Raw genomic sequence first — 25,616 nt, forward strand, 5'->3', positions numbered from 1 at the left:
TGCAACACGCACCGCAGGACCATTTACGAAGAGTAAAAAAAAAAAAAACCAAGCACAGGAGATTTCTATAAATCCCATCTACTTTGCTAAACCTGTAAAACACTGCTTTTTGACAAATCAAAAATTGGGCAGAGTCTAAGGCGGGCTTTGCACGTTGCGACATCGCAAGCCGATGCTGCGATGTCGCACGCGATAGTCCCCGCCCCTGTCGCAGGTACAATATCTTGTGATAGCTGGCGTAGCGAACATTATCGCTATGCCAGCTTCACATGCACTCACCTGCCCTGCGACCGTCGCTCTGGCCGGCGACCCGCCTCCTTCCTAAGGGGGCGGGTCGTGCGGCGTCACAGCGACGGCAGGCGGCTAATGGCGCCGGAGGGGCGGAGATGAGCAGGATGTAAACATCCCGCCCACCTCCTTCCTTCCGCATTGCCGGTGGAGGCAGGTAGGAGATGTTCCTCGTTCCTGCGGCTTCATACACAGCGATGTGTGCTGCCGCAGGAACGAGGAACAACATCGTACCTGTCGCGGCACCGGCATTATGGAAATGTCGGAGCCTGCACCGATGATACGATAACGACGCTTTTGCGCTCGTTCATCGTATCATCTAGGATTTACACACTACGACATCGCAAGTGACGCCGGATGTGCGTCACTTTCGATTTGACCCCACCGACATCGCACCTGCGATGTCGTAGTGTGCAAAGCCGCCCCAAAGCCCGCTTTACACACTACAATATATCTTACGATGTGTCGGCGGGGTCACGTCGTAAGTGACGCACATCCGGCATCGTAAGGTACATTGCAGTGTGTGACAGCTACGTGCGATTGCGATTGAACGGTAAAACGTTCATCGCACGCACGTCGTTCATTCCTCATAAATTGAACGTCAGATTGTTCATCGTACCCGGGGTAGCACACATCGCAGTGTGTGACATCCCGGGAACGATGAACAGATGTTAGCTGCGGCTCCCGGCCGACAATGCGGAAGGAAGGAGGTGGGCGGGATGTTTACGTCCAGCTCATCTCCACCCCTCCGCTTCTATTGGCCAGCTGCCGCGTGATGTCTGTGACGCCGAACGTCCCTCCCACTCCAGGAAGTGGACGTTCGCCGCCCACATCGAGGTCGTATGGACGGGTAAGTACGTGTGATGGGAGTTAATCGTTTGTGCGGCACATTCAACAAAATTGAACGTGCCGCACATACGATGGGGGCGGGTACGATCGCATACGATATCGTATGCAGAATCGTAACATGTAAAGCAGGCTTAAATATTTTACATTTTTCTCAATACCTTTTTAATTAGTAAAAGGTATTCTTTATCTAGTGCAGTCGTCAGGATTTCAAAAGTGTGAACGGGTGCAGCAGCACTCTGAAAAACTAAAATATGTAGACATGAAATATAGTAATTTTGACACTGCATTACTGCTATATCATACAGTACAATAATTAAAATAAAAAAAAAATCATGTGGTCCTTGGAGTAGAGGAATACCAGTGTTCTAATAAAAGATGTTCCAGAATTGTTGATTTTATGCAGATTACAAGTATTTAAGAAAAACAGGCTGTATGGGTTGGTGACTGGTGTTCTTTATTTTTTTTGTTTGTAACAACTACACTTCCGGTCTTGTGTCCATAATAGATGTATTTTATGTTTTTATGGCCTACTGGAGATTTTTGATATTTACTAGTGATGAATGAGCACTACCATGCTCGGTACTTGTAACAAGCAGCTGGATGCTCAGATGGGTTTGACTAGTGTACTGAGTACTCTAGCATTTTTCCAGATCTACTAGGAAAATGCTCTAGTCAGCCATTGACTCCTATTATACTCTGTACATGAAGTGAGCCCGTCCGAGCATCCAACTGCCATCGGGCACCCAGGCATGGTAGTATTCGCTCATCACTAGCTGCTAACAATCCATTCAGATAGGATTTTGTCCCTGATTCCGGGGACAATACTGGACCTTGATTCTGGAAAAAGAACAGCCTTTTACAGGATAGATTACAAAAGTGTACCTGTACAATAGCTAGCCGAATAGTCTTTTGTCTGACTCCCGGTATCGAGTACTGTTATGCTGCAAAAAAGTGAAATCTTCGAAAACTATATAACCTGAGCAAAATATTGTGACTAATGGTTTCCTTTTCTTAGCCAAAGCCCTTAAAATAGTTTGTAGATTTTTTTATTTTTTTTATTTGTTGGGGGTGATCGGGAGGAATAGTAAATCTGAATTTTACTCCATAGTTAAGCAAATAACACTAAAAAAACCTGTTAAAAAAACCAAGCTGTTATACTCATGCACCAACTGATTAAATTAGTGAAGTACGTTACCGAGAATTCCTCTTGCCTTATACATTTATTTACGTATGTACAAATTAAAGTAGAAAATTTTTTTTTTTTTTTTTTTTTTGTAACTCAAATATAATTTCTTGTTGAAAACAATAATTGCTGTATTTAACCCTAAAGTGGATAATGGGGAAAAAAATTAACTAGATGATCTCTTTTTTTAGACCTGGGAAAATCCGTCTCACATTGACGTGAACACTGGATTTGGTGGGGATAATGACCCTATTGACGTATGCGACATTGGGACTAAGGTAATAGAAAGTAATTTACGTCTGTATTGTAAATGTCAAGTATAGGAGATAAATGTTGCTGACTGAACGCTTGTGTTGGAGAAGCCAATTATGACTAGTTTACTTCACTAGAGGACCATGAACTTTTTTGTGTAGGTCTGATCATTGTGATGCTCTGAAAATCTGCACGATTAGTGGGGTACAGCCCGGCAGCAGGAGCAAATACAGAAAATTTAAACCAGGGGTCGTATGGAAATAGTTTCTTCTTTTCAATGACATATTGGATGCTTCCGAATCTTTACATTATCACCCTTGTTTTTTTTTTGTTTTTTTGTTTTTTTTTTCTCAGGTTTGTGAAAGAGGAGAGGTCATTAAGGTTAAAATTCTTGGAACCTTGGCATTGATCGATGAAGGAGAAACAGACTGGAAATTAATAGTTATCAATGTTGAAGACCCTGAGGCTGCACTTTATAATGGTGGGTAATACAGGGCACAAAGTGATGATAAATCATAACCTGGCACGATCTAGGAAAGATGAGAAAGTGTCCATCTGTATCATCTCAGAATGGATGTGGTCAATGGGAAAATGAAGCTGGAAATGACTACATTTTGTTCTTATAGTATATGGAGAGGAAAAAAAAAATCAATTCACCTCTCCAAGTTCTTGACATTTTATATATGGCAGTCTATAAGGATCACAAAATGTATAATTGGGTTTTGGAGGTAAATAGTATTTCTTCTCAGAAGGGGGTGCTGCTGTTTATTATTCTTAATAAATTCGATGACATGTTTTTCGTTTCACTTTTTTTTTTTTGTTATAAATTTTTGCTTTTTCTCATTATCAGGGAGATCAGATCTTTATTTGCTACCCTGAATAAATGTTTTAGGAGTACACAACAACATATTTTTAGACCTTTAAAGGCGGCGTTACACAGTACAATATATCACGGAATTCGTGACACACATCCGGCATCGTTAGAGATGTCGTACTGTGTGACACCTCCGAACGACTGTTAACGAGCAAAAATACTCACCTTATCGTGGCTTGTTGACACGTCGTTCATTTCCATAATGTCGTTCCTCCTTCTGCGTGCCGGTTGTTCATCGTTCCCGTGGCAGCACAAATCGCTCCGTGTGACACCCCGGGAACGACAAACAACAACTTACCTGCGTCCCGCCGGCAATGAGGAAGGAAGGAGGTGGGCGGGATGTTGCGTCCTGCTCATCTCCGTCCTCCGCTTCTATTGGGCGGTCGCTGTGTGACGTCGCTGTGACGCTGAACGTCCCTCCCCCTTCAGGAAGAGGATGTTCGCCGCCCACAGCGACGTCATTAGGGAGGTAAGTACGCGTGACGGGGTTTAGCGACTTTGTGTGACACGGGCACAAACGACGGGGGCGGGTGCGATCGCTCATGCGATCGCACGATAAATCGTCTTGTGTAACGTCGCCCTAAGTTTTACAGCAGTTTGACAGCAGAAAAAAAACAAAAACATTTCACACTAATTAAAATTTTGCTGGCAGTGGGAAAAAGTAAAGTGGTCAATACCATTCATTTTAATGCACTTGGGTCTATTACCTCCCTGTTCTGCCCATCGTTATTTATTCCCTGCAGATTATCTACATGCTGTGCAATGTGCATACAGAATATGCAACACTGCTGCATATACAGTGTATACACACATACTGTGTATATATACACTCTCACACGGTCTCTCTCACACTGTCTCTCTCACACGGTCTCTCTCACACGGTCTCTCTCACACGGTCTCTCTCACACGGTCTCTCTCACACGGTCTCTCTCACACGGTCTCTCTCACACGGTCTCTCTCACACGGTCTCTCTCACACGGTCTCTCACACGGTCTCTCTCACACGGTCTCTCTCACACTCACACTCTGAGTGGCACCAGAGGCCCACCAGTGACACTGACTCTAGGAGCCCTCTGATCAACTTTATGCAAATATTACATTCACAAATTAATCTCTGACTCAAAATAATTTTCTGGGTAGTTTGTAAAATGAATAAGATGTTTCATTTGTCTATACGTGGTGAAACAAGTGTATTATACTACTAATAATGTTGGGTGGTAAATGAAGTTCTACTGCAAAGGGGCCTACCAGAGGATTCTCCAGTTCTCTGGTGGGCCAGTCCAAGCCTGCATACATATATTACACACGAGCACACCTATATTACACACAGGTGTATTTTATACTGATAAGAAGTTCAAACAGGTGCCGTTACTACAGGTAATGAGTAGACGACAGAGGAGCCTCTTAAAGAAGAAGTTACAGATCTGTGAGAGCCAGAAATCATGCATGTTTTTAGGTGACTAAATACTTATTCTCCACCATAATTTGAAAATAAAATCTTGGCAAATCAGACAAGCTATGATGTAAATTACAGGCCTCTCTCATCTTTAAGTGGGAGAGCTTGCACAAGGTCTATAAAGTTCAACCTTCCTCCATCAATTATACATTTTTGTCACAAAATAATCTACAGCCCACAATGTTTGTGTGTGCTGAGGAAATCATCCAGCCCTTTTTTCAAAGCTTCTATAGTGTCTGCCTTTACTACATCTTGTGGTAGGACATTCCAGTCGGACTGCTCTAACTGTAAAGAACCCTTTCCTATTTAGCTGCCGGAATCTCCTTTCTTCCACCTGCAGTGAGTGCCCCCTGGTCTTTAGTACATCATTATCAACATAGCCACACACACACTCTGTACATTACCACATTTCGAAGTTTCTTCCAAGTATGTGACAGATCATATGACCTGAAAAGGCCTTCAGCTACTCAGGATGTGCAGCAAGCATTCAGGTCACCATAATTGTCTTTCCAGCTGATCGGTGTCGGGCTGGAGAGGATAGAACAGTTTTCTTGGTGATCCGGAATGAATGTGCCTGCATTCTGCTTGATCATAGGAAGATGCTTATGGACTACAAAAGGCACACTTCTTTTTAGCAAGATTTTTTTTTTCTTGCTAAAAAGTGTGCCTTAATCCAAAAAAAGTGGATTAAATTTGTTTACTTGGCATTACTGGATAGAACTTTGCAGAGATTTTGCAATAAATGGCCAGCCTCCGTAGGGAAAACAAATACATTGATAGAAAGAAATATATGTTAAAAAAAAAAAAAGTTGAATCCAATAAAGTAAATGTATTTTCTGATAGATTCTGCATATCACAATCATCATTGTTTTCCGCCAAATTATGTATTCCCTCTTCGTCGGCTTCAGGGCTCAGGAGGGTTTCTCATAAAACTGTCTCTCGTCTATTTTGGGTTATCTGATTTCCCATGTGCTGAGAGAAATATATTGTTTGGTGTTACATTCAGAGGATTTCTGGCGAAAGATATCCAATTCCTTTCTATAATAGTGGTTTGAACTAAATGAAACTATGATTGGCTCCACTACAAAAGACAGCTGGGGATGAGCAATTATTGCTTTGGAGATTAGGTCTCTTTCATTTAGGATGGAGATGACATCTCCGCGTTAATATTTGGCAACATTTATCTCCAGTCCTTTATCCTGTTCTGCTTATTTTAAGTGAATAACAATTCAGAACCGAAAAAATAATTGACAAACAATATGGGCTGCTGCCCCGCAATGCTTCAGTTTTATACATTTTATATATCTAATTAATATTAACATAATTTATTAATAATAATATTATTATTAATAATCTTTATAGAGCACCATTGATTCCATGGTGCTGTACATAAGAGGTTACGTAAAAAACACATATGCAAGTTACAATAGACAGACTGGTACAGGGGGAAGAGGACCCTGCCCTTACAGGCTTACATTCTAAAGGATAATGGGAAGGAAATAGTAGGTGGGGCGGTGGTGAGGGGGCAGCTTTGGCGGTGGTGAAGAGGTGGGGTCATTGGAGACTATAGGCATTTCCGAACAGATGAGCTCTCACATTTCGTTTGAAGCTTCCAAGTGTAGCAGATAATCTGATGTGTTGAGGCAGACAGGGGATGCTCGGGAGAAGTCTTAACGGCGGTTGGATTTTGAGCGAATGAGTGAGGAGGAGAGAAGGAGATCTTTGGAGGAGATTACATGTTTGAGTGTAGCAGAAGATTAGTTATGAGATATATGGAGGAGACAGATTATGGACATCTTTGTAGGTCAGTGTTAGTAGTTTGAATTGGATGCGGTTGAGCATTGGCAGCCAACGGAGGGATTTGCAGAGAGAAGTGGGGTGGTAGTGAGGAGAGAGAGGTGAATCAGCCAGGCAGCAGAGTTAAGGATGGACTGGAAAGGTACAAGAGTGATAGCAGGGAGGCCACAGAGGAGGATGTTGCAATAATCAAGGCGGGAGATTATGCACTATCCTTTTTATTGATTGAGAATTGAGGAAAGGACAAATTTGGAAATACTTTTTAGTTGAACACGGCAGGAGGTGGCGAGGGATTTGATGTGTGGTATGAAGAACAAGGCAGTCGATGGTCATTCCGAGGCAGCGGACTTCGAGTACTGGTGAGAGCGTGATGTTATTTATTGTAATGGATAGATCAGGTAGGGAACATAGGTGAGATGGAGGAAAGATGATTAGTTCAGTTTAGGAAGCGAGAGAAGGAGGATATGGCTGATAGACACTCCGAGATTCTGGACAGTAGAGATGTGACATCTGGGCCAGAGATGTAGAACTCCATGTCATAAGCATTTAGGTGGTACTGAAAGCCATGGGACTTTTGAGTTTTACCAGGCCAAAATGTATAGCTGGAGAAGAGAAAGGGTCCCAGGACAGAGCCTTGAGGGACACCAACAGATATTGAGTGGGAGACACTAAAAGTGCGGTTGGAAAGTTATGAAAAGATCCCGGAGAGGGCAAGGTCTCTGACACCAAGGGAAGAGGGGATCTGTAATAACAGGGAGTGGTCGACAGTGTCCAAGACAGAGGACAGGTCTAGAAGGAAGAGTATACAGAAGTGACTTAGGTTTGGCAGTAAGGTAGTAATTTGTAATGTTAGTCAGGACAGTTTTCAGTAGAGTTTTTATTAATCTGAATTGTCTGTCCAAAGGGGTAGTAAAAACATAACAGGCAGAGACTGAGTCTAAATTAGGCTCTACATCTATAGCACATGATGAGAGGCCTTCGGGTTTCTGAGCATTTTAAACTTTTGTGTTTTTTTTTGTGCTGGAGCTTCTTCCACATTAGTCTGGTGTACATTATAGCCATATTTCATAGGTCTGATGAGTTTCCTAGTCGCTCGCTTTCTACTCGGTGTCAGGAAAGTCATCATCACTCGCAGCAGCGGCAAACACCTCTACATACATTACAGAATCAGTGCCACTAATTGGATTATGTTTTGCTTTCAGATATTGAAGATGTCAGGAGACAGAAACCCAATTATCTGGAATCTACCGTCGACTGGTTTAGAAGGTACAAGGTTCCTGACGGAAAGCCAGAGAATCAATTTGCCTTTGATGCTGACTTTAAGAATAAGGTATGTATATATGTCATTTTAATATTAAATTTCACTAATTGTGCATTTAAAAAATGGTATTCCGGGACAAAGGTCAGAACGTAACGTGTACTAATATCGTGACTGCTGAAGTCCTAGCTGTTATGATTAGAAGAATGTCACATACTGCGAGGAAATCACGCTGTGTGCTCTATTTTTAATTTTTCTATGTACTGTTCTTTCCACCTTTTCTAATGTAGGATTTTGCTATAGAAGTGATCAAATGTACCCATGCTCACTGGAAGGCGCTAGTGACCAAAAACACGGATGGCGGAGAAATTAACTGGTAAGTTGTACTTTACTGAAATACACAATTACGGGAGTGTAAACCGAGGTTAAGTCTACATAGATACAGGTTTAAAAAAAAAAATCTAGGTCCATCAAGTTCAACCTTCCTCCACCAATTATACATTTTTGGTACAAATTAATCTATAATCCACAATTTTATGTGTACTGAGGAAATCATCCAGCCCTTTTTTAAAAGCTGTTATAGTGTCTGCCATTACTACCTCTTGTGGTAGGGCATTCCACAGTCTGACTGCTCTAACTGTAAAGAACCCTTTCCGATTTTAGCTACTGGAATCTCCTTTCTTCCACCCACAGTCTGGACTACATTACCAATTTGTGTACAGTTTACTCCGCTCAAGGAGTTCACATCACAAGCTGCTGTATTCAGTGATTCAGTCCTATTGTAACTATGTAGGAAAAGTGCATAGATTAGATACAGGGATTTAATTAGTACAATTACATATCACCCAGAGGGAATGTGCTGTGAGATGGCTGTTAGAAATGAGATGATAGTTTTTCTGGATTCTCACCTTGTTGAGCATTAATCCATTCTGCTTATGCTAAACAAAGTATTCAGTCCCTAGTATTATTGTTAAAAGGAATTTTAAAGGGAGCCATGATATACAGTGCCTTGCGAAAGTATTCGGTCCCCTTGAATTTTTCAACCTTTTCCCACATTTTGCATCTTCATGTTTGAAGCCTGAAATGTAAATTTTATGGTGAAGAATTAACAAGTGGGACACAATTGTTGAAGTTAAACAAAATTTATTGCTTATTTTAAACTTTTATTAAAAACTAAGAAGGTGGCCCGATTCTACGCATCGGGTATTCTAGAATTTACGTATTGTGTAGTTAATGTATGATTTTTGTTATATATATGTATGTATGTATGTATGTATGTTGTGTAGTTACCAAGTGTTTGTGTAGGGGCTGTACATGGTCTGGGTGTTGTCTGGGTGTAGCGGGGGGTGAGAGCGGTGTTGTTTGTGTGTTGCGTTGTGTGTCGTTATTTGTGGAGCGCTGTGTGTCTGTTTCGTTGTGTGGGTGTGTGTGTGTTTTGGGGGAGGTATATTTTGTGCAATGTGTGTTGTGCGGTATGTGCGTATATTTGTGTGTGCCGCGGTGTTTGTGTGTTGGGTGTTGTGTGTCTGTGGCGTTGAGTGTGCGTCTGAGTCTGAGTGGCGGCCAATCCGTGCGGGGGGGCGGGGCCATGGCGAGCCCAGCGGCCAATCAGCTTTGTGTCACCGTAAGTACACAATTTTGGAGCAAGACAGACAGACAGACAGAATAAGGCAATTATATATATAGATAATAAACTGAAAATTGGGGCGTGCAATATTATTCATCCCCTTTAAGTTAATTCTTTGTAGTGCCACCTTTTTATTGCGATTACAGCTGCAAGTCGCTTGGGGGTATGTATCTATCAGTTTTGCACATCGAGAGACTGAAATTCTTGCCCATTCTTCCTTTGTAAACAGTTGGAGCTGAGTGAGGTTGGATGGAGAGCGTTTGTGAACAGCAGTTTTCAGCTCTTTCCACAGATTCTCGATTTGGATTCAGGTCAGGACTTTGACTTTGACACCTGGATACGTTTATTTGTGAACCATTCCATTGAAGATTTTGCTTTGTTTTGGATCATTGTCTTGTTGGAAGATAAATCTCTGTCCCAGTCTCGGCTCTTTTGCAGACTCCAACAGGTTTTCTTCAATAATAGTCCTGTACTTGGCTCCATCCATCTTCTCATGAATTTTAACCATCTTCCCTGTCCCTGCTGAAGAAAAGCAGGCCCAAATCATGATGCTGCCACCACCATGTTTGACAGTGGGGATGGTGTGTTCAGGGTGATGAGCTGTGTTGCTTTTACGCCAAATAGATAGTTTGGCATTGTGCCCAAAAAGTTCAATTTTGGTTTCATCTGACCAGAGCACCTTCTTCCACATGTTTGGTGTGTCTCCCAGGTGGCTTGTGGCAAACGTTAAACAACACTTTTTATGGATATCATTGAGAAATGGCTTTCTTCTTGCCACTCTTCCATAAAGGCCAGATTTGTGCAGTGTACGACTGATTGTTGTCTTATGGACAGACTCTCCCACCTCAGCTGTAGATCTCTGCAGTTCATCCAGAGTGATCATGGGCCTCTTGGCTGCATCTCTGATCAGTCTTCTCCTTGTTTGAGATGAAAGTTTGGATGGACGGCCGGGTCTTGGTAGATTTGCAATGGTATGATACTCCTTCCATTTCAATATGATCGCTTGCACAGTGCTCCTTGGGATGTGTAAAGTTGTGGAAATATTTTGTAACCAAATCCGGCTTTCAACTTCTCCACAACAGTATCACGGACCTGCCTGTTGTGTTCCTTGGTCTTCATGATGCTATCTGCGCTTTAAACAGAACATTGAGACTATCAAAGAGCAGCTGCATTTATACGGAGACTAGATTACACACAGGTAGCTTATATTTATCATCATCAGTCTTTTAGGACAACATTGGATCATTCAGAGATCCTCAATGAACTTCTTGAGTGAGTTTGCTGCACTGAAAGGAAAGGGAACGAATAATATTGCACAACCACATTTTCAGTTTATTATTTTTTACAAGAGTTTAAAATAAGCAATACATTTCATTCAACGTCACAATTGTATCCCACTTGTTGTTGATTCTTCACCATAACATTAAAATGTTTGTTTATCTTTGTGGGAAAAGGTTGAAAAATTCAAGTGGGCCGAATACTTTCGCAAGGCACTGTATATTTTTAGAATAAAGGGGACAAAAAATATTATTTCCTGCTCCCCACCCCCTGGTTGAACCGCTGCAGCTGATCATTGTTTACTCACATGACTACTGCAGCCAATTACTAGCTATAGCACTCTTGTGCTGTATCTTCATGCATCACTGTGGAGATTACTGATTGACTGCAGCGGTCATGTGGGTGAACTGCAGGAAAGTAAACCAAGACAGATGAGGGTTTAAATTGGCGAGAAATGCTTTTCTGTTTCAAGGAATTCCCTAACTTCTACAAAAAAAAAAATATGCCATTTGCATCACATCTATCCTAATAAGTGGTCCAGCCATTATCTGGTCATTTGGAGGATGGGGACCTGCTATCGCTGTTGTTGGAAGGACAAAAAACTGTGAGGCTACGGTCCCACCATCAGGATCAGCATTTTCGGTGTTTTTGCCAAGTAAATTCACCAAAAGCGCATCTGTCTTTTAACGTGTATTTTTTTGCATCTAAAGTAAGTTTATGGGGAAAATCTGCACAGAAAACTGAGCATTCCCGCAGAACAAATTGACATGCTATGGCTTGGAAAAATGCACCTCAGGTCAGTTTACACAGCCTAAAACAGTGGGCATGAGGTTTCCATTAATCCCATCCACTTTACTGGAACTGTAAAAAGCTGCGTTTTGGACTCCGCAAAAATACGCTGTATACAGGGCATGAGTAACACTGATCGTGTGAATGTACCCTAAACCTCTTTTAGAAAACCAATATTTGTAATTTCATCTCCTCTTTAAAGTGTTTCTCTCAGTACCATTGTACCATAACTGATTTTTTTTTTTTCCCTGCTCATATATTTTGTGCGTCTGAAAACAGTCATCTTATGTTAACAATATTACCTTTTTATTATGGTCTAACACCACATCCTCATTGCTGGATACAAACAAAGTCCTCTCTCCTAACTTCCTGTGTTCTATCACTATATAATTTCCATCATGCATTGCATTTGCCTATAAGGCAGCACCTATCACACTCACTCAAAACTCCCAAACCCCTCCTTCCTCTATCTTCAACCTCCAGCATCTTGAGAGTGCAAGCACTGCCATGTGCGCCCACTTATAACGATGTAAGCTGCCAGCATATTTGCTGCTCCCCATACCTGGGATTAAGGGCTTGAGGAGCAGTGAAGATTAATTTCCTTAAACAGCGGGCAAACATGAGCGCCCAGCAGGTGTAGTAAGCTGGTAGCTGGGTAATCACGTGTGCGGTTGATTTAAGGAAATTAATATTAACTGCTCACCTTGTCCATAATCCTGCCCACTTCTCGGCTCTGGCTTAAGTGCAGTGAGGTGGGTGGTATTGTGGCCTGGGGAGCAGTGAATATTCATTTCCTGAAACAGCAGGCACACATGTTCTCTCCAGCATCGGCTCCTGCTGCCTGTGACCCCAGTACTGCGCGCTCCAGTCTAGCGCTGTAGCATGGGCAGTGAAACACCGGCCACAGCAGTCAGTCATGGTGAGTTGCCGATTGACGTCATGTTAACTTCTAGAGCCTGGAAGCTGGAGGTCACGTAATTGACACTGCACTATAGGCATAGCGCTGCTCAATACAGTTAACTTATTGATCATGGCAGATGGGCAAGATGTATAAAGTAGGGGCCAACCTCTTTCATGGATACAGTTATCTGCAAAGATCCCGACCATTTCTGTGACAATCTCCTATTTCCTACTACTTTGTATAAATAAACACAATCTCCGCATGTTTTAGTTCAAGGGTATGTGCACACATGTTTATATTTGCAGCAGATTTTTATACTGCGAAAAAGTGTGCAGGAAGACCACAGAGTAATATGCATGTGTTTTTTGCCTCACCTTTTTGCTTGCATTTTTTTTTTCTTTTCTTCAAGCTCATGTAATTGACATGCTGCAGATATGAAAAATCACTTCGATTCAAATCTGCAAGTAAAAAGTTCAGAATGTGCATGAAATTTCAGAAAGCTCATCCACATTGCTAGTAGGGTAAAATGCTGCCTTTTTTCCGTGGCAAAAATGCCCTGAAAGAAACACAAGGAAAAGGTGACTTCAGATTTGCCAGAGCTTTGCTCAGGCGAGTGCAAGAAGTGCTGCATTCAGGTGTTTTTGTTTGTTTTTTTTCTTTTGTTTTCTCATATACTCCCATTGATACATACTGATGGGTGGAATAGGATTAAAAAAAAACATAAGATTGTTTCAACAACGTTTTATTGAAGTTGCGGCCTCTACTGCATGTTCCTTTTTCCAAGTGGTACCATACAAATGTTAAGAGTTAAATTAAATCTTACAAAGGGGTTGGGTCATGACGAACATGTATGTCATATCCACAAAATATGCTATACGTTTCTACCAAATGTGGGTCCCTCCTATGGAGCACCCCTATCTCCAGAATGGAGGTCCCACAGTTGCCCGTTCCTACTGATGCTGTGCCGGGCATGCCTGGCTCCTTCTATTTCCAGTTATGGGAGCTCCGCAGTTAAGTGTGCCGCGCCACCGCTCCTGTTATTGCAGGTGTGGCATTAGTCTGAACAGAAGAGCGGGTACCCATTCTGTGCATAGTAGTACCTGCATCCATCTATTAAAGTATCATAACAAAAAACTCTTCTAGTGGAAAAACAGGCACTAAATGGAAAAACAAGTTATAGTTCTTCAATGATCAGAATAAATCAAGTAAAATGTCATTCAGGAAGAAAACTGCTGTGTCCTTACAGGGTTAAGAACTCTTACAAATGACTTTTTGGCATCTTGAGAGACTGAGTGCCACTTTAAAAAAATCATTCGGCTCTTCAATACAATCCTTTCTGCGGCTTATGCCTGCGCCGATTGTACGACCCTGATTAATGTTCTGTCACTGTCCTGGGTTGTGGCTGTAATCGACTTACACAAAACTGAACAATTTGAGTACAAAAATCCACAAACACACATTTCCAATATTACATGCGTCTCCTGAGCAGCTCCTTCGACTACCCAAGTGTTTGATGTTTACGTCCAAGCGCGGACAGGAGGATTTTGCTGTAAAGTCTTGATGCGACCCTCCATCTAAAGTGAACAGTGCCATCTACTGTTAGAAGCCTCTCTGCATTCTTATTAACCCCTTGTGAATCACTCAGCCTCTAAAACATCAGACTGGTCTGCATAAAACACTACATTGCCATTCTTTTATGTGGGGATCTGCCCCCAAACATCTTAGAGGTTGCCTCAACTTGTTAAATGACTAAAATGGCAAAGTGCTTGTATAAATGACCAACTTTGCAATACTAACACCCATTAAAAATCCTCAGTTCTCAACAGCAAAGGGATTATTTTTTTCCTTTGACACCTCATTGCTTACAGTAAGTTACTTGCTACCCTGTAACAAATATACAGCTGCACTCTGAGACGCTAAGAAATGCAAACATTGCATATAGGAATTGGAAATTTAATTATTACTAGGGAAATACATTTAGAAATGGGTAGGGACCCAGCATAAGAGATACACCATGATGCTGGCGGCTGGGCTCACAGGAAACCTCCCATTTTTATGCGCTAAGTGTCTCGATTTTTTTAAATGTATTTCCTTAGCAGTAATGCTTGTTCAAATTTCTATATTCAATGTTTGCCTGCCTTAGAGCAATGATAGCTAACCTATGACACTTGTGTCAGAGGTGACATGCCGAGCCATTTTTGCTGACACGCGGCAGGGGTAGGCAGCTGCATCCCGATCTAGAAGACAAGCCACGGCCACCAGTGATATAACTAGAACTGCATGTGTGGCTAAATTGTTCAGAAATGACCAGCCTGGTGGCCGCACATGCAGTTCCAGTTAAATCACCGGCTACCATGGCTTGTTTTATAGATCGGGATGCGGCTGCCGGTAATTTGTTCTCTGTACCTTTTTAAATCAGGGTCCTGAGTGAGGCGTGCTTACATATCACACACTACGTAACACTCCTCTCTCTAACCCTCGAGTGGAGCAGGAAGATCATCATTTTAGGCATGCGCCGGGCGGCATTACAGTGTCGCTGCTGCAGTAAGTCCACACATCAACAAATTTATAGAGCGCTGCTGTTGCCAGTCAAAATCTGGTTAACCAGCGCTCAGGATATGTTATAAAACTTTTGGTGAGGGGGGACTGGGGAGGAAGAAATAGGAGATAAATTACTGCTCGGTGGAGGGGAAGAGGAGATGATGACGGCTGTGGAGAAGGAGGAGAGGAGATGACTGCTGTGGAGAAGGAGGAGAGGAGATGATGATTATATCCCCCCCCCCCCCCAGAAATGACTGCCGAGGGGGAGAAGAGGTAGTGACTACTGGGGGAGGTGGAAAGAGGAGATGATCATTATCTCCTCGCCCCCCCCAATGACTTTTTGGTATTGGTGCTACAAATATTGCAAAATTGTGAGTGCCATCAAAAAGTACCAAAAAAAAGTGCCATCATTTTTCTCATTACGGACTACCCCATAATCTGAGCAACTGGTTACCTAGCAAGGCGTGCACAGTGTCTGTACTTTAGAGCCTGTTCACACTGCTCTGAAGCTAGCTGGATCGCTAAATACGTCCGGCCTCCATGCCTCTGCACTTCTCCCATGATGCAGAGGTAAAGCTGCCTGTGCTTTCCGCTTGGGAGAAGAAACAGTTTGGATCAGCAGTGCGCCCATGCCACTGCTCTGATCCGTCAAACTTCAAGAGCGCACTGCCCTTCTTCTGGCAACCAGAAAGTCAGGAGATAAAGGAGCAATCCAATAAGATACAGATATTTTGGTGTTCTTCAGATTGGAGTCCAGTCAAAAGAATTTATATGAACAGTTGTGCATATGGTATGTGTTTCAATACCTACATTACTGTACACCTTCTAACCTATCAAGAGTAGGACATGCTTAACCAAGCCAAGGTTATTTTAGTGAAAAAAAAAAATCTTTGCCCCACTTGACAAAAAGCCTAGTTTCAACTTGGCATCAGGGTTCACGAAAGGTAATGGTCCAATTATTCTGCCTCCCAGTTGTATTTAGGTATTTGACTTGTCTATTCTGGACTGTATTTCGGTAAATTGTCCATTAATGACCGCCATAAACGTGTCTGTCAATTTCCTTGTAAAATATGGTATTCAGAAGACCATATTTAATTGTTTGTTTTATGTCCTAATTGCTGAAATGGCCTTTAAAAGTTAATTTATTTTGGCTTCAGGAACTACCCCAGGAATGAATCTCTGATGGCATAAGTGCCCTATATTATCATTAAAATGAAGATTGTCCTTGAAGGAGCATATTAAATGACAAAAGTGCTAGGAATGTGCCTTGTTGTGTAGGTTATTCCCCTAGAAGCCAATACATAGCGCATACATAAAAGGAGATTGTAGAGGGAGCGTAATACCAACCTGAAATGTGATATAATTGGCCACCTGAGCTTTGTTATAAAGACTTTGAGGAAACCTCTAAGGCACAGTTTTCATACAATACAAGCTGTGACAAGGCTGGTCACTGGTGTGGGCATTCATTTTCTGGATGGTCCTAGTGCTGGCAGTAATCTGCTATAATGGCACATACTATACAAGTATAATGTACATGAGGAAACAATGATTCTCTGTGTGCTCCATGTTTTACTTTAACCCTAGAACGCGCAACCAACCATAGAAAACAAGTAACCTAACAGGCCTGCGAGGCCCCAGGTATGCATTTTAGGGTTAAGGTAGATTGCACATGGTTATTCTGAATACTGATCACTATGTATATTCACATTAAAACTACTCTTAATGTTACAACTTAAAATTTCCTGCTGAATGGCATATATTACTAATGGTGGAACATAAGCATTCTTGGTTGTGCCTGTTGGACGGGACTCACGTGTTGGCTCACTTTTCCTATGTGGAGCCATTGAATTTATTCCACTGAGCCTTCTGTTCACATACGTCTTGTTGGCCATCACGTAAAATAGACGGAACACCCAACCTCTTATCTGGGTATGCCCAACAAATCCTCTGGATATCCTAAAACTGGTATTCCAAACTTTTTTTTTTGTACACCTCTAGTTTCAAATGTGATTGATAGTGTAGATGTAAACTGAATAATGAAAGGGAAGAGTTCTCTACTACATATGCCCCAATGATCTACTGATGGCTTTCAATCAAGTTGTAAATGTGGAAGCTTCCAGACTTACAACTTGTCACCTATTCAGTGGATAGGTGATAACTGTCTGATTACTGTGACTCTCACTACTCTGACCCCTCTGATCACAGAAGCAAGGATCTCGTGAATTACCATGCATGCAAAAGTGTGGTGCCATCTGTGACGACATGGACTCTCATGGGTTAAAGTTTCTAAACATTCAGCCAGACGTATTGTTCTTTTGTGTTAACTCATGTTTGCTAAACTATTGTTTGGGACCAGACCCTTCGGCGCAATCATTGTAATGTAGTTGTGTATTGCTAATGTGATTACCTTAGTAGCCATTGTCGAGTCTGTGACTTGCAGACTTCATGTAGATATCTTCAGTCTTTCTATGCACATCATTTAAATGAACATTGTCCATGCAGCTTGAGATTCATCCAATGGGAGAGGCTATCTTGTCCAACCAATCGATGAGGACGCAGTGTATCAAAGTGGAAGGCTGTGGCAATAAAAGGGATTTCTTTAAGCCACCAGGAGGTTGTTGATGGATGCTGATGGATCCAGTCTAAGCTCTTAGGAGCTGACTAGAGGATCAGGATATCTTATGGCTTCAATCTAGGGACTCCGGTTCCGGTTGGAGACCATATCCACAGCCTAGGGATTTCGACTCCGGCTGCCAGGATTGTATCATCATACCAGGACTACCTAAGGAGGACACTCAGGTTGGGACAGTTCAGTCACCTGTTACAGACTTTGCAGACCTCAGCCAGCTTCCTAAATCTGGCATTATTCCTTTCTCGGTGGGTGCCCGCCAAAAGCGGGGTGCTGCTGGATTGGAGTAAATAGCCCTGGAACCTCTGAGGCATGGACATTCTAAATCCCTGGTGAGCCAGCGGAAGGGTGAGACTCTTACCTGTTACATTTGTGTTTTGCTGGTTATGTGTTATGTGCCGTTAATTGTTTGGGGATCCAATAAAGTCTAATTATTGTGGTTCCCTCACCCTCTGTTGTCTGAGTAGTGTTACGCCCACGGTTAAGGAGGCTGGCGTTCAGTTGGGATGAGCCCTGAGCCACGCTGTCTTCCTAAAGGCGGCGGGTTTTAGTGGCCAAGAGCACCCACTGAGCCCCGTGTCTCCACACCATCCATGGCTGGAGGAGAGAGTATAGCAGAAATCCCATTCTTGTGACTTGTACGGATCAGCGATTAAACACTTATCTGTGATAAATTGTTGTGATTCTTCACCTTTTAACCTATGACCTGATTTTACACCTCAAACCAAATTTTTAAAATAGTGACATCCCTGGTGCCAATAGTGGACAGAACCTCCAAAGCTACCAGATGCGAGGGAGGCTTTTTAGGGGACCAAGACCCCCAAGCCAAGGATTGAGGAATTTTCTTTGGCCAGACCTAATCTGGAATACTATGTCCGCTTCTGGGCACCGCATTTAAAAAAAAAAAATAAATAAATAAAAATTTAACTTGCTCAAGTTTTTCAGAGAAGAGCTACCAGGATAATTTGCAGTCTGCGCATTATGTCCTACAAGGAATGGTTAAAGCATATGCCAATGTTTCGCTTGCAAACAAGAAGGCTAAGACGAGACTTAATAGCAATCTACAATAATCTGAAGGGATGTCCGTACAGAAGAATCATCCTGGAAACCCGAGAAGCGATGGAATGAAAGTGAAAGAGAGACGATACAGATTAGATATTTAGAAAGTTTTTTTACAGCAAGGGTGATCAATGAGTGGAACAGGCTGCCATGAAGTATGAGGAGTTCTCCTTCAATAGTAGTCTTCAGAGGCTGGACGGACATCTGTCTGGGATGGTTTAGTGAATCCTGCATTGAGCAGGGGGTTGGACACTATGTCCCTGGAGGTCCATTCCAACTCTAATTCACAAATTCAGATTCTATGACTTTCGTAAAATAGAAAGAACCATCAGTTGAAAGATACTGTTTTAAAAAAAAAAAAAAAATGCCCTAAACTAAAATTCAGTGAAATTCAGGATTATTCAGTGAAAACAAGTTATCGCCTATTCATGGCTTGAGTGTTAACTTGTACCGATTTGGCTGATTGGTCCAGCAGTTGGGTGAATTTGTATCCCTGAGAGCGAGATGACCATTCATTCTCTATGGGGCTGCTGAAAAATGACAATTGCAGTGGTCGGCAGACCCATCTGAAATGAATGGACAAAAGGACTGCAGCTCCATTTTAATGGGGATAAGTGTCCCCTGATCCTCCGATTTGGTGAGAGTCTGAGTGGTTGCAACCCAAATAAGTTATCAACTATCCGGTTTTCACTGGACAATCCCTTTAATCTTTGTACTGTAACTTTGGGCAGGAATACTATACAAACATATAAGTGTTGTGTTATAGCAATGATCTGCACATGAACTGTAATTTAGTGTATAAGATCTTATTGTGCCATGTAAATATTGGGATACTTGTAATTTGTATGTGCGTTTAGAAGAGAAAACCTGTCTGTATATTCTCTAGGATGTGCTTATAGAAAAATCAACTTCTTGTTAGGGTATTAGAGATAAATACTAAAAATATAAGCTATGTTTCGAAGCAACTGTGTTTAAAAGGGTTGTCGCATTTCAAATGTTTCCATAGGGTTGCAGATCTAGAGAACAATCAGTGGTGCGACTCTCCCTCCTAGGTCCAGCGCTGCCTCGATGTGATGTCAGCATTGCAGTCTATCGGTGGAGACTGGAGCAGCAGAAGCCGCGCAGGACTTAGGAGAATGAGTAACAGCTGAGATTTGTTATTTTATAACGTCTGCAACCCTATGGCCACAAAATCAGAATCCAAACAAACCCATTAAAATGTGTGACAGTTCCTGTCTGACATCAAGATTTGGTCTTTGTAGTAAAGAAGGTTGTGCTTCATACACTCCATGGTGTTACAGTATTTGTAGATTGTGTAGAGATAGTAATGTAACTTGAATATGGTTCTCTTTTCAGCACGAACACCACGGTATATGAAAGCCCCTTCATTTGTAAGCCAGTCGAAGCTCAGGCCATCGTAGAAGCGGTGAGTTGATGGCCCTAAACCGGTCTCCGTATATGTTGCTACATACTGATCTCTGTGGTCATCTGGATATATAGTCTGAACTGCATCCGTAGGTTTCAGAAATTTGGAAAATGATGAGGTTTTAATGGTTATTGTAGTTTTGGTTTTTATAAACCCTTGTGGTCAAAGTCTAAAGGGATTTCCCATTTTATGGTCAACATTCAACCGACCATTATGCTTTGAAAAGCTTTCTTCCCTACATAGTTCACCTCCACTGTGCCAAAAAAGGCCTGTGATCTACCCACTGTGTACACAATCAATGCAGAAATCTCTGCACCCGTCTGATTGATTAACATGGCAGCATTCATGTAATTATACAATGTAACCGCACCCTTGGCTGTCACTAGTTCTGTGCAGACGCTGTATATGTCCAGCACTTGTACAAATACAGGGGATGCTGCTGCTTGTATCTCTGCAAGCGCTGGGTGTGTGCACATACTTGGTCACATAACAAAATATTTGACTGCATTCATTTCCATCTTTTGGACGTCTACACAGCAGAAAGTTGGGCAGACAGGGCTCTTTATTGGCGTCATTCTGATGTGGTGGTGTGGCTGCTATACAGTATGCAGCTAGTTATCCCAGTTCTGTGCATCTGCAAGCTTTCTTTCCCACAAAGTGAGCATTTGCTTTCAGCTCTTGCTACCATGAATCAATGATCTACGTCCCACCTATAAGCTGTTACCCATTGGCCACCACTCACACTTGGCTCCTTCAGCACTCTACCAATGCTTAATGCCGTTGAAGACCCCTTATGACTGTGCTCTTACTCTATACCCTGATGCACTACCACTTGGCTAACCCCAGAAATTCTGTGATCAATAGCGAACGCAGCATCTAGGTGGTTAAACAAAGGGCCTGGCGGACAATATGAGGAATTGGACATTTGTATTCACTGTCGGTTATTCCACACTTTAATCAATAATTGAAGTCTAAGTAACATTGCTGGAGCGTCTTTAAGAACTGCATTGTGTTGCTCCATTATTCCTCCAAAAATCTATAAATGAACACTTTAATATTACCATTTCTCCTGTCAGTAAGCTGTTACATGTTCAACTCTGGTTTAACACTGGTAGTGCTGTGTATTAGGACACATCAGTGTTTTGGGATGGTAGCAATCAGTTGTCAATTTATTGATCGATTTCCAGCGTGAATAACAGGAATGGCACATTGTCGAGTCCCTTTTACAGGAAATAGAAGTCTTCACTAAAACCAACATGGGTTCTTTTTAAAAGGGGGAAAAGTCTCCTAATTCATGGTCCCAAACCACTATCAGCATGAATCAGAGCCTAGATGCCCGATTGCAGGCAGGAAAAAAGAAATTCTCTCCAGCATTTCAGAGACAATTATAATTAGAAGATCTGGCCAGGAACCGTAGCCAGACACCAGACTAGTCTAGTACCTCCCCTGCGGGCCTCTCCCTGCGCCGCCCCCTGCGGGCCTCTCCCTGCGCCGCCCCCTGCGGGCCTCTCCCTGCGCCGCCCCCTGCGGGCCTCTCCCTGCGCCGCCCCCTGCGGGCCTCTCCCTGCGCCGCCCCCTGCGGGCCTCTCCCTGCGCCGCCCCCTGCGGGCCTCTCCCTGCGCCGCCCCCTGCGGGCCTCTCCCTGTGGGCTTCTCTCTGCACAGCTCCTATGGGCCTCTCCCTGCGGGCCTCTCCCTGCACCGCCCCTGCTGGCCTCTTTCTGCGGGCCTCTCCCTGCACCCGCCCCCTGCGGGCCTCTCCCTGCACCCGCCCCCTGCGGGCCTCTCCCTGCACCCGCCCCCTGCGGGCCTCTCCCTGCACCCGCCCCCTGCGGGCCTCTCCCTGCACCCGCCCCCTGCGGGCCTCTCCCTGCACCCGCCCCCTACGGGCCTCTCCCTGCACCACTCTCACCGGCCTCTCCCTGTGGGCTTCTCTCTGCACAGCTCCTATGGGCCTCTCCCTGCGGGCCTCTCCCTGCACCGCTCTTGCGGGCTTCTCCCTGCACTGCTGCTGATGATTGACAGGATTGTCTAATGCCAAGAGACTAGTCTAGCTGGATCTTCTAACTATATTTTCTCTGAAATGCCAGAGTGTTTCAGAGATGAATATACGTTGCTACAATTGTGCATCCAGGCTCTAGTTCATGCTGACCGTGGTTTGGTTCCTGGTAAAGATGGCAGATAGTTGGAGCTCTCCTATAGATTTTACACCAGTGCCCACCAGCATTGAGTCAGATGGCTGCCTTATTGGAATGGCTGTAAAACAAAAACTGGACAGAAATCAAGCTGCTTGTGTCACTTATGAGTGGCATGTACGTCAACACGTTGCAAAGCTAGAACACAATAGATGGCTGATTTAATTGTAGCACTTATGTAGCAAATGATAGAGTATGCGGGCTTTGACATTGATGGAGTAGCCTCCCAGGCATGCAGAATTGCAGCCTTTTGTAGCATGGCATTGATGGAGCCTCTTTAACAACAGTACTTATAAATAAATGCCTAATCTCTTCCGATTGGAGCTGATATAATGAATGGGTGCGCTGCACACAGCCATAAAGCGCTTAATAATTTCAAGGTGATGAAAAGTATGGCTCATCTGTATCGCTGCACACTGTGGGGAATAGAAGTCTTCTGTCTGTACTAATGGGTATCACACAGCTTCTAAGACAGATGCACACAGGCTGCTAGATATGACTCCTACATGTTTTTCGATCTGCCAACGTGCAAGTAGGTAATTCTGCCCCATTAGCTCAGCTTGTAGGATGATGACAGCGAAGACTAATCATACTTTCTTCCTGCAATGCAAGCAATTAATTTTTGCTTATTTAGACACAGACCGGTCAAAGTGCATTTAAAGTGAATGCTGTGTAATTTTGACTAGTATTGGTTTTTAGGTATCAGTTTATATTCAAGCAAGCCAGTAAGAGTACAGAATGGTAGAGCGGTTTCCCCAAGCCGGGCTGGTCCACCAACACTGCAGCATGTACTCACTTTCAATATGGATGCCACTTTGGCCCACATGTTTGCGGCCTACGCTCATCCCTTTTTTAGATTTGTTTAGGCCCGTTTCACACATCCAGCATTTCGCCGGATCCGGCACGCATGCAGTACAGTACATTCCTTTACAGTGGAAGCGCAACACCATGTTGACAAATGCAGTTTTGCATGAAGCACACAACCGCATGGTGTCGCGCTTCCACTCTAAATGAATGTACTGTACTGCATGCGTGCCGGATCTGGCATCCAGCGAAATGCCGGATATGTGAAACTGGCCTTACTGAGCTCTGCGTCTTGTGTTTTTCTGCATATTCCCACTGATGTAAGGTAGAGCTGGTGTCCTTACATCCTGATACTGGATGGCTTCAGATCTGGAAATACACTGCCGATGGCACAAAAAAAAAAGCTTCAAAGCTATAATATTTGACTGCTAGCCCCTCTAAATCTGATATTTAAAGGGATTTTCCCACACAGTTCATTTTTAAAGTTGATTTTCCTGCCTGTTTTTAAAAAATGTTTTGTCATTGAAAAAAAAAAAAAAAAAAAAAAAAGAGAATAGTTTGTGACCCCATCCTGTGCTTTCTGTATACTTTTTGGGGTTTTTTTTTCTCGTCCTCCCCTGCCCAGGAGCTGTGGTATGATCAGTCTGCCATTACACAGTACATACCAGGGGCCAATTTATAAGAATCTTGGCACAGGAACTAAGAAAATAATAATTTAAAAAAAAACATAGGCATTTCTGGAGCTTAATATTCGAACATCTAGTAATTTAAAAATGTATTTTTTATTTTTTTTTGTTTGTTTTTTGTGGGACAAACCTAAAAGGATAAATTAAGTATGGTAAGCTGAAGAGGGGATGATTTTGACAGTTAGGCCGGGGCCACACTGGGCACTAGTGCGATTCTCGCATGACACTCAGATCACGCTGGCAGCACAGCAAGAGCCGAGTGTCATGTGAGTGTCCCTGTGACTGAGGTCCGACTGTGCAAGCGGACCTCAACTGTGGGGGGTGGGCCGGCACTGAGGAGGGGAGTGAGGGATTTATCTGCCTTTCTCCTCCATAGTCGGCTATTGCGATTCTCGCACTGCACTCGTGGTGCACCGGTGTACCCGCGAGTGCAGTACGATTTTTCTCTCGCCCCATACACTTGAATGGGTGCGAGAGAAATAGTCTCTCATTAGTCGCAGCATGCTGCGATTGTTTTCTCGGTCCGATTAGGGCTAAGAAAATAATCGCTCATGTGTGCTGACACACAGGCTAGAATAGGTCCGATTGAAATGCGAAGTTTTATCGCACTCCACTAGTAACATTTTTCTTGCCGTGTGGCTTAGGCCTTAGAAGATTACTTGAAGATGAATGCAATAGTGTGGTTGGGTGTGCCTGATCCAAGAATACCAAATTGGGGAAACGGGAGATCAACTTCTATGGGGAAGTTTTGGCTGTTTTACCGGCAATAGGGCCTCCATCACTACTGAGGGTGGGAGAAGCAGGGTCTGGATGTCACTACTCGGTGGGGGGGCTCTGCATGTGACTCACAACCCTCTCAGAGCTGAATGTGGTAAAGTAGGAAAGGTTGGGGACCATCACCTTACATGTTCAATTAAATTTGAAAGCTGAAATATTTCCAATCAAAAAATCTTAATTAAATTTGTTTTTTTTTGGTTTTTTTTTTCTCCCCAGACCCCTCCATGTGGACCTGCTGGCCCCATCCCAGTAGATGGTAAGCAAATTGAGCTTTAGTTTATTTGGAGCGGTATATGGCCATGCTGTAGTTTTTTTAGTCTAATATTTTTTTTCTAGTTTCTATTAAAATGTATCTCTTCCTCTTAGATATGTTTCTGATCTTTAAAAACCGTTGAAATGCCCCAATATGTTGGTGTTTGTGCTGCCATTAAGGGAAACCAGTCACCATGAAAATGCCATTCAATCTACAGCAGCATGTTATAGAGGAGGGGGTGTAGATTGATATGTAGTTTGTGAGAAAAGATTCAGTATAACCTGTGCATTCATCATTGACAGAAAACACATCACCAGGTCTAAGGTGGCCTGTCTATTATTTTTATTCCTGTTGTTATTTTCCAGATTATTTTTTTTTTGTTTTTTCTTAAATCTGCCATCTCCTTCCAGAGATATGGAATCTATTAGTCTTTACCAAGGAGGTTGGATCAGTGGATTCTCTGGGGCATGTCGTTAGGCTGCTTTGCATTATTACCCTATGAGCACTGTCCCCTTGTAAAGCCCATTAAAATGACCACTGTATATAACGGCCTATATCTCTAGCACCGTATGGCGAAATTAAGATAAAACTGAATACTTATGGGAGTACAGGGAATAAAACAAAAGCACAAATATGCAACTTTTGACCTGATGACATGTTCACTTTAAACATATGCTCTTTTTGGGATTGGCGGGC

The 25,616-nt window shown here is 42.9% G+C and overlaps 1 protein-coding gene across 1 annotated transcript in view; it reads left to right on the forward strand.

Moving 5' to 3' along the window:
• The window catches only part of PPA1 (inorganic pyrophosphatase 1), a 109,422-nt gene that overhangs the window by 74,619 nt on the left and 9,187 nt on the right, over nt 1-25,616 (forward strand). Inside the window, exons 5-10 of the mRNA XM_075348929.1 lie at nt 2,512-2,598; nt 2,927-3,053; nt 7,901-8,028; nt 8,247-8,332; nt 20,137-20,206; nt 24,884-24,923. Of these exons, the coding sequence (XP_075205044.1) occupies nt 2,512-2,598; nt 2,927-3,053; nt 7,901-8,028; nt 8,247-8,332; nt 20,137-20,206; nt 24,884-24,923 (538 nt within the window). The remainder of the gene's footprint in view (nt 1-2,511; nt 2,599-2,926; nt 3,054-7,900; nt 8,029-8,246; nt 8,333-20,136; nt 20,207-24,883; nt 24,924-25,616) is intronic.

This window comes from Anomaloglossus baeobatrachus, chromosome 5 (genome assembly GCF_048569485.1).
Source record: "Anomaloglossus baeobatrachus isolate aAnoBae1 chromosome 5, aAnoBae1.hap1, whole genome shotgun sequence".
Taxonomy (NCBI): Eukaryota; Metazoa; Chordata; class Amphibia; order Anura; family Aromobatidae; genus Anomaloglossus; species Anomaloglossus baeobatrachus.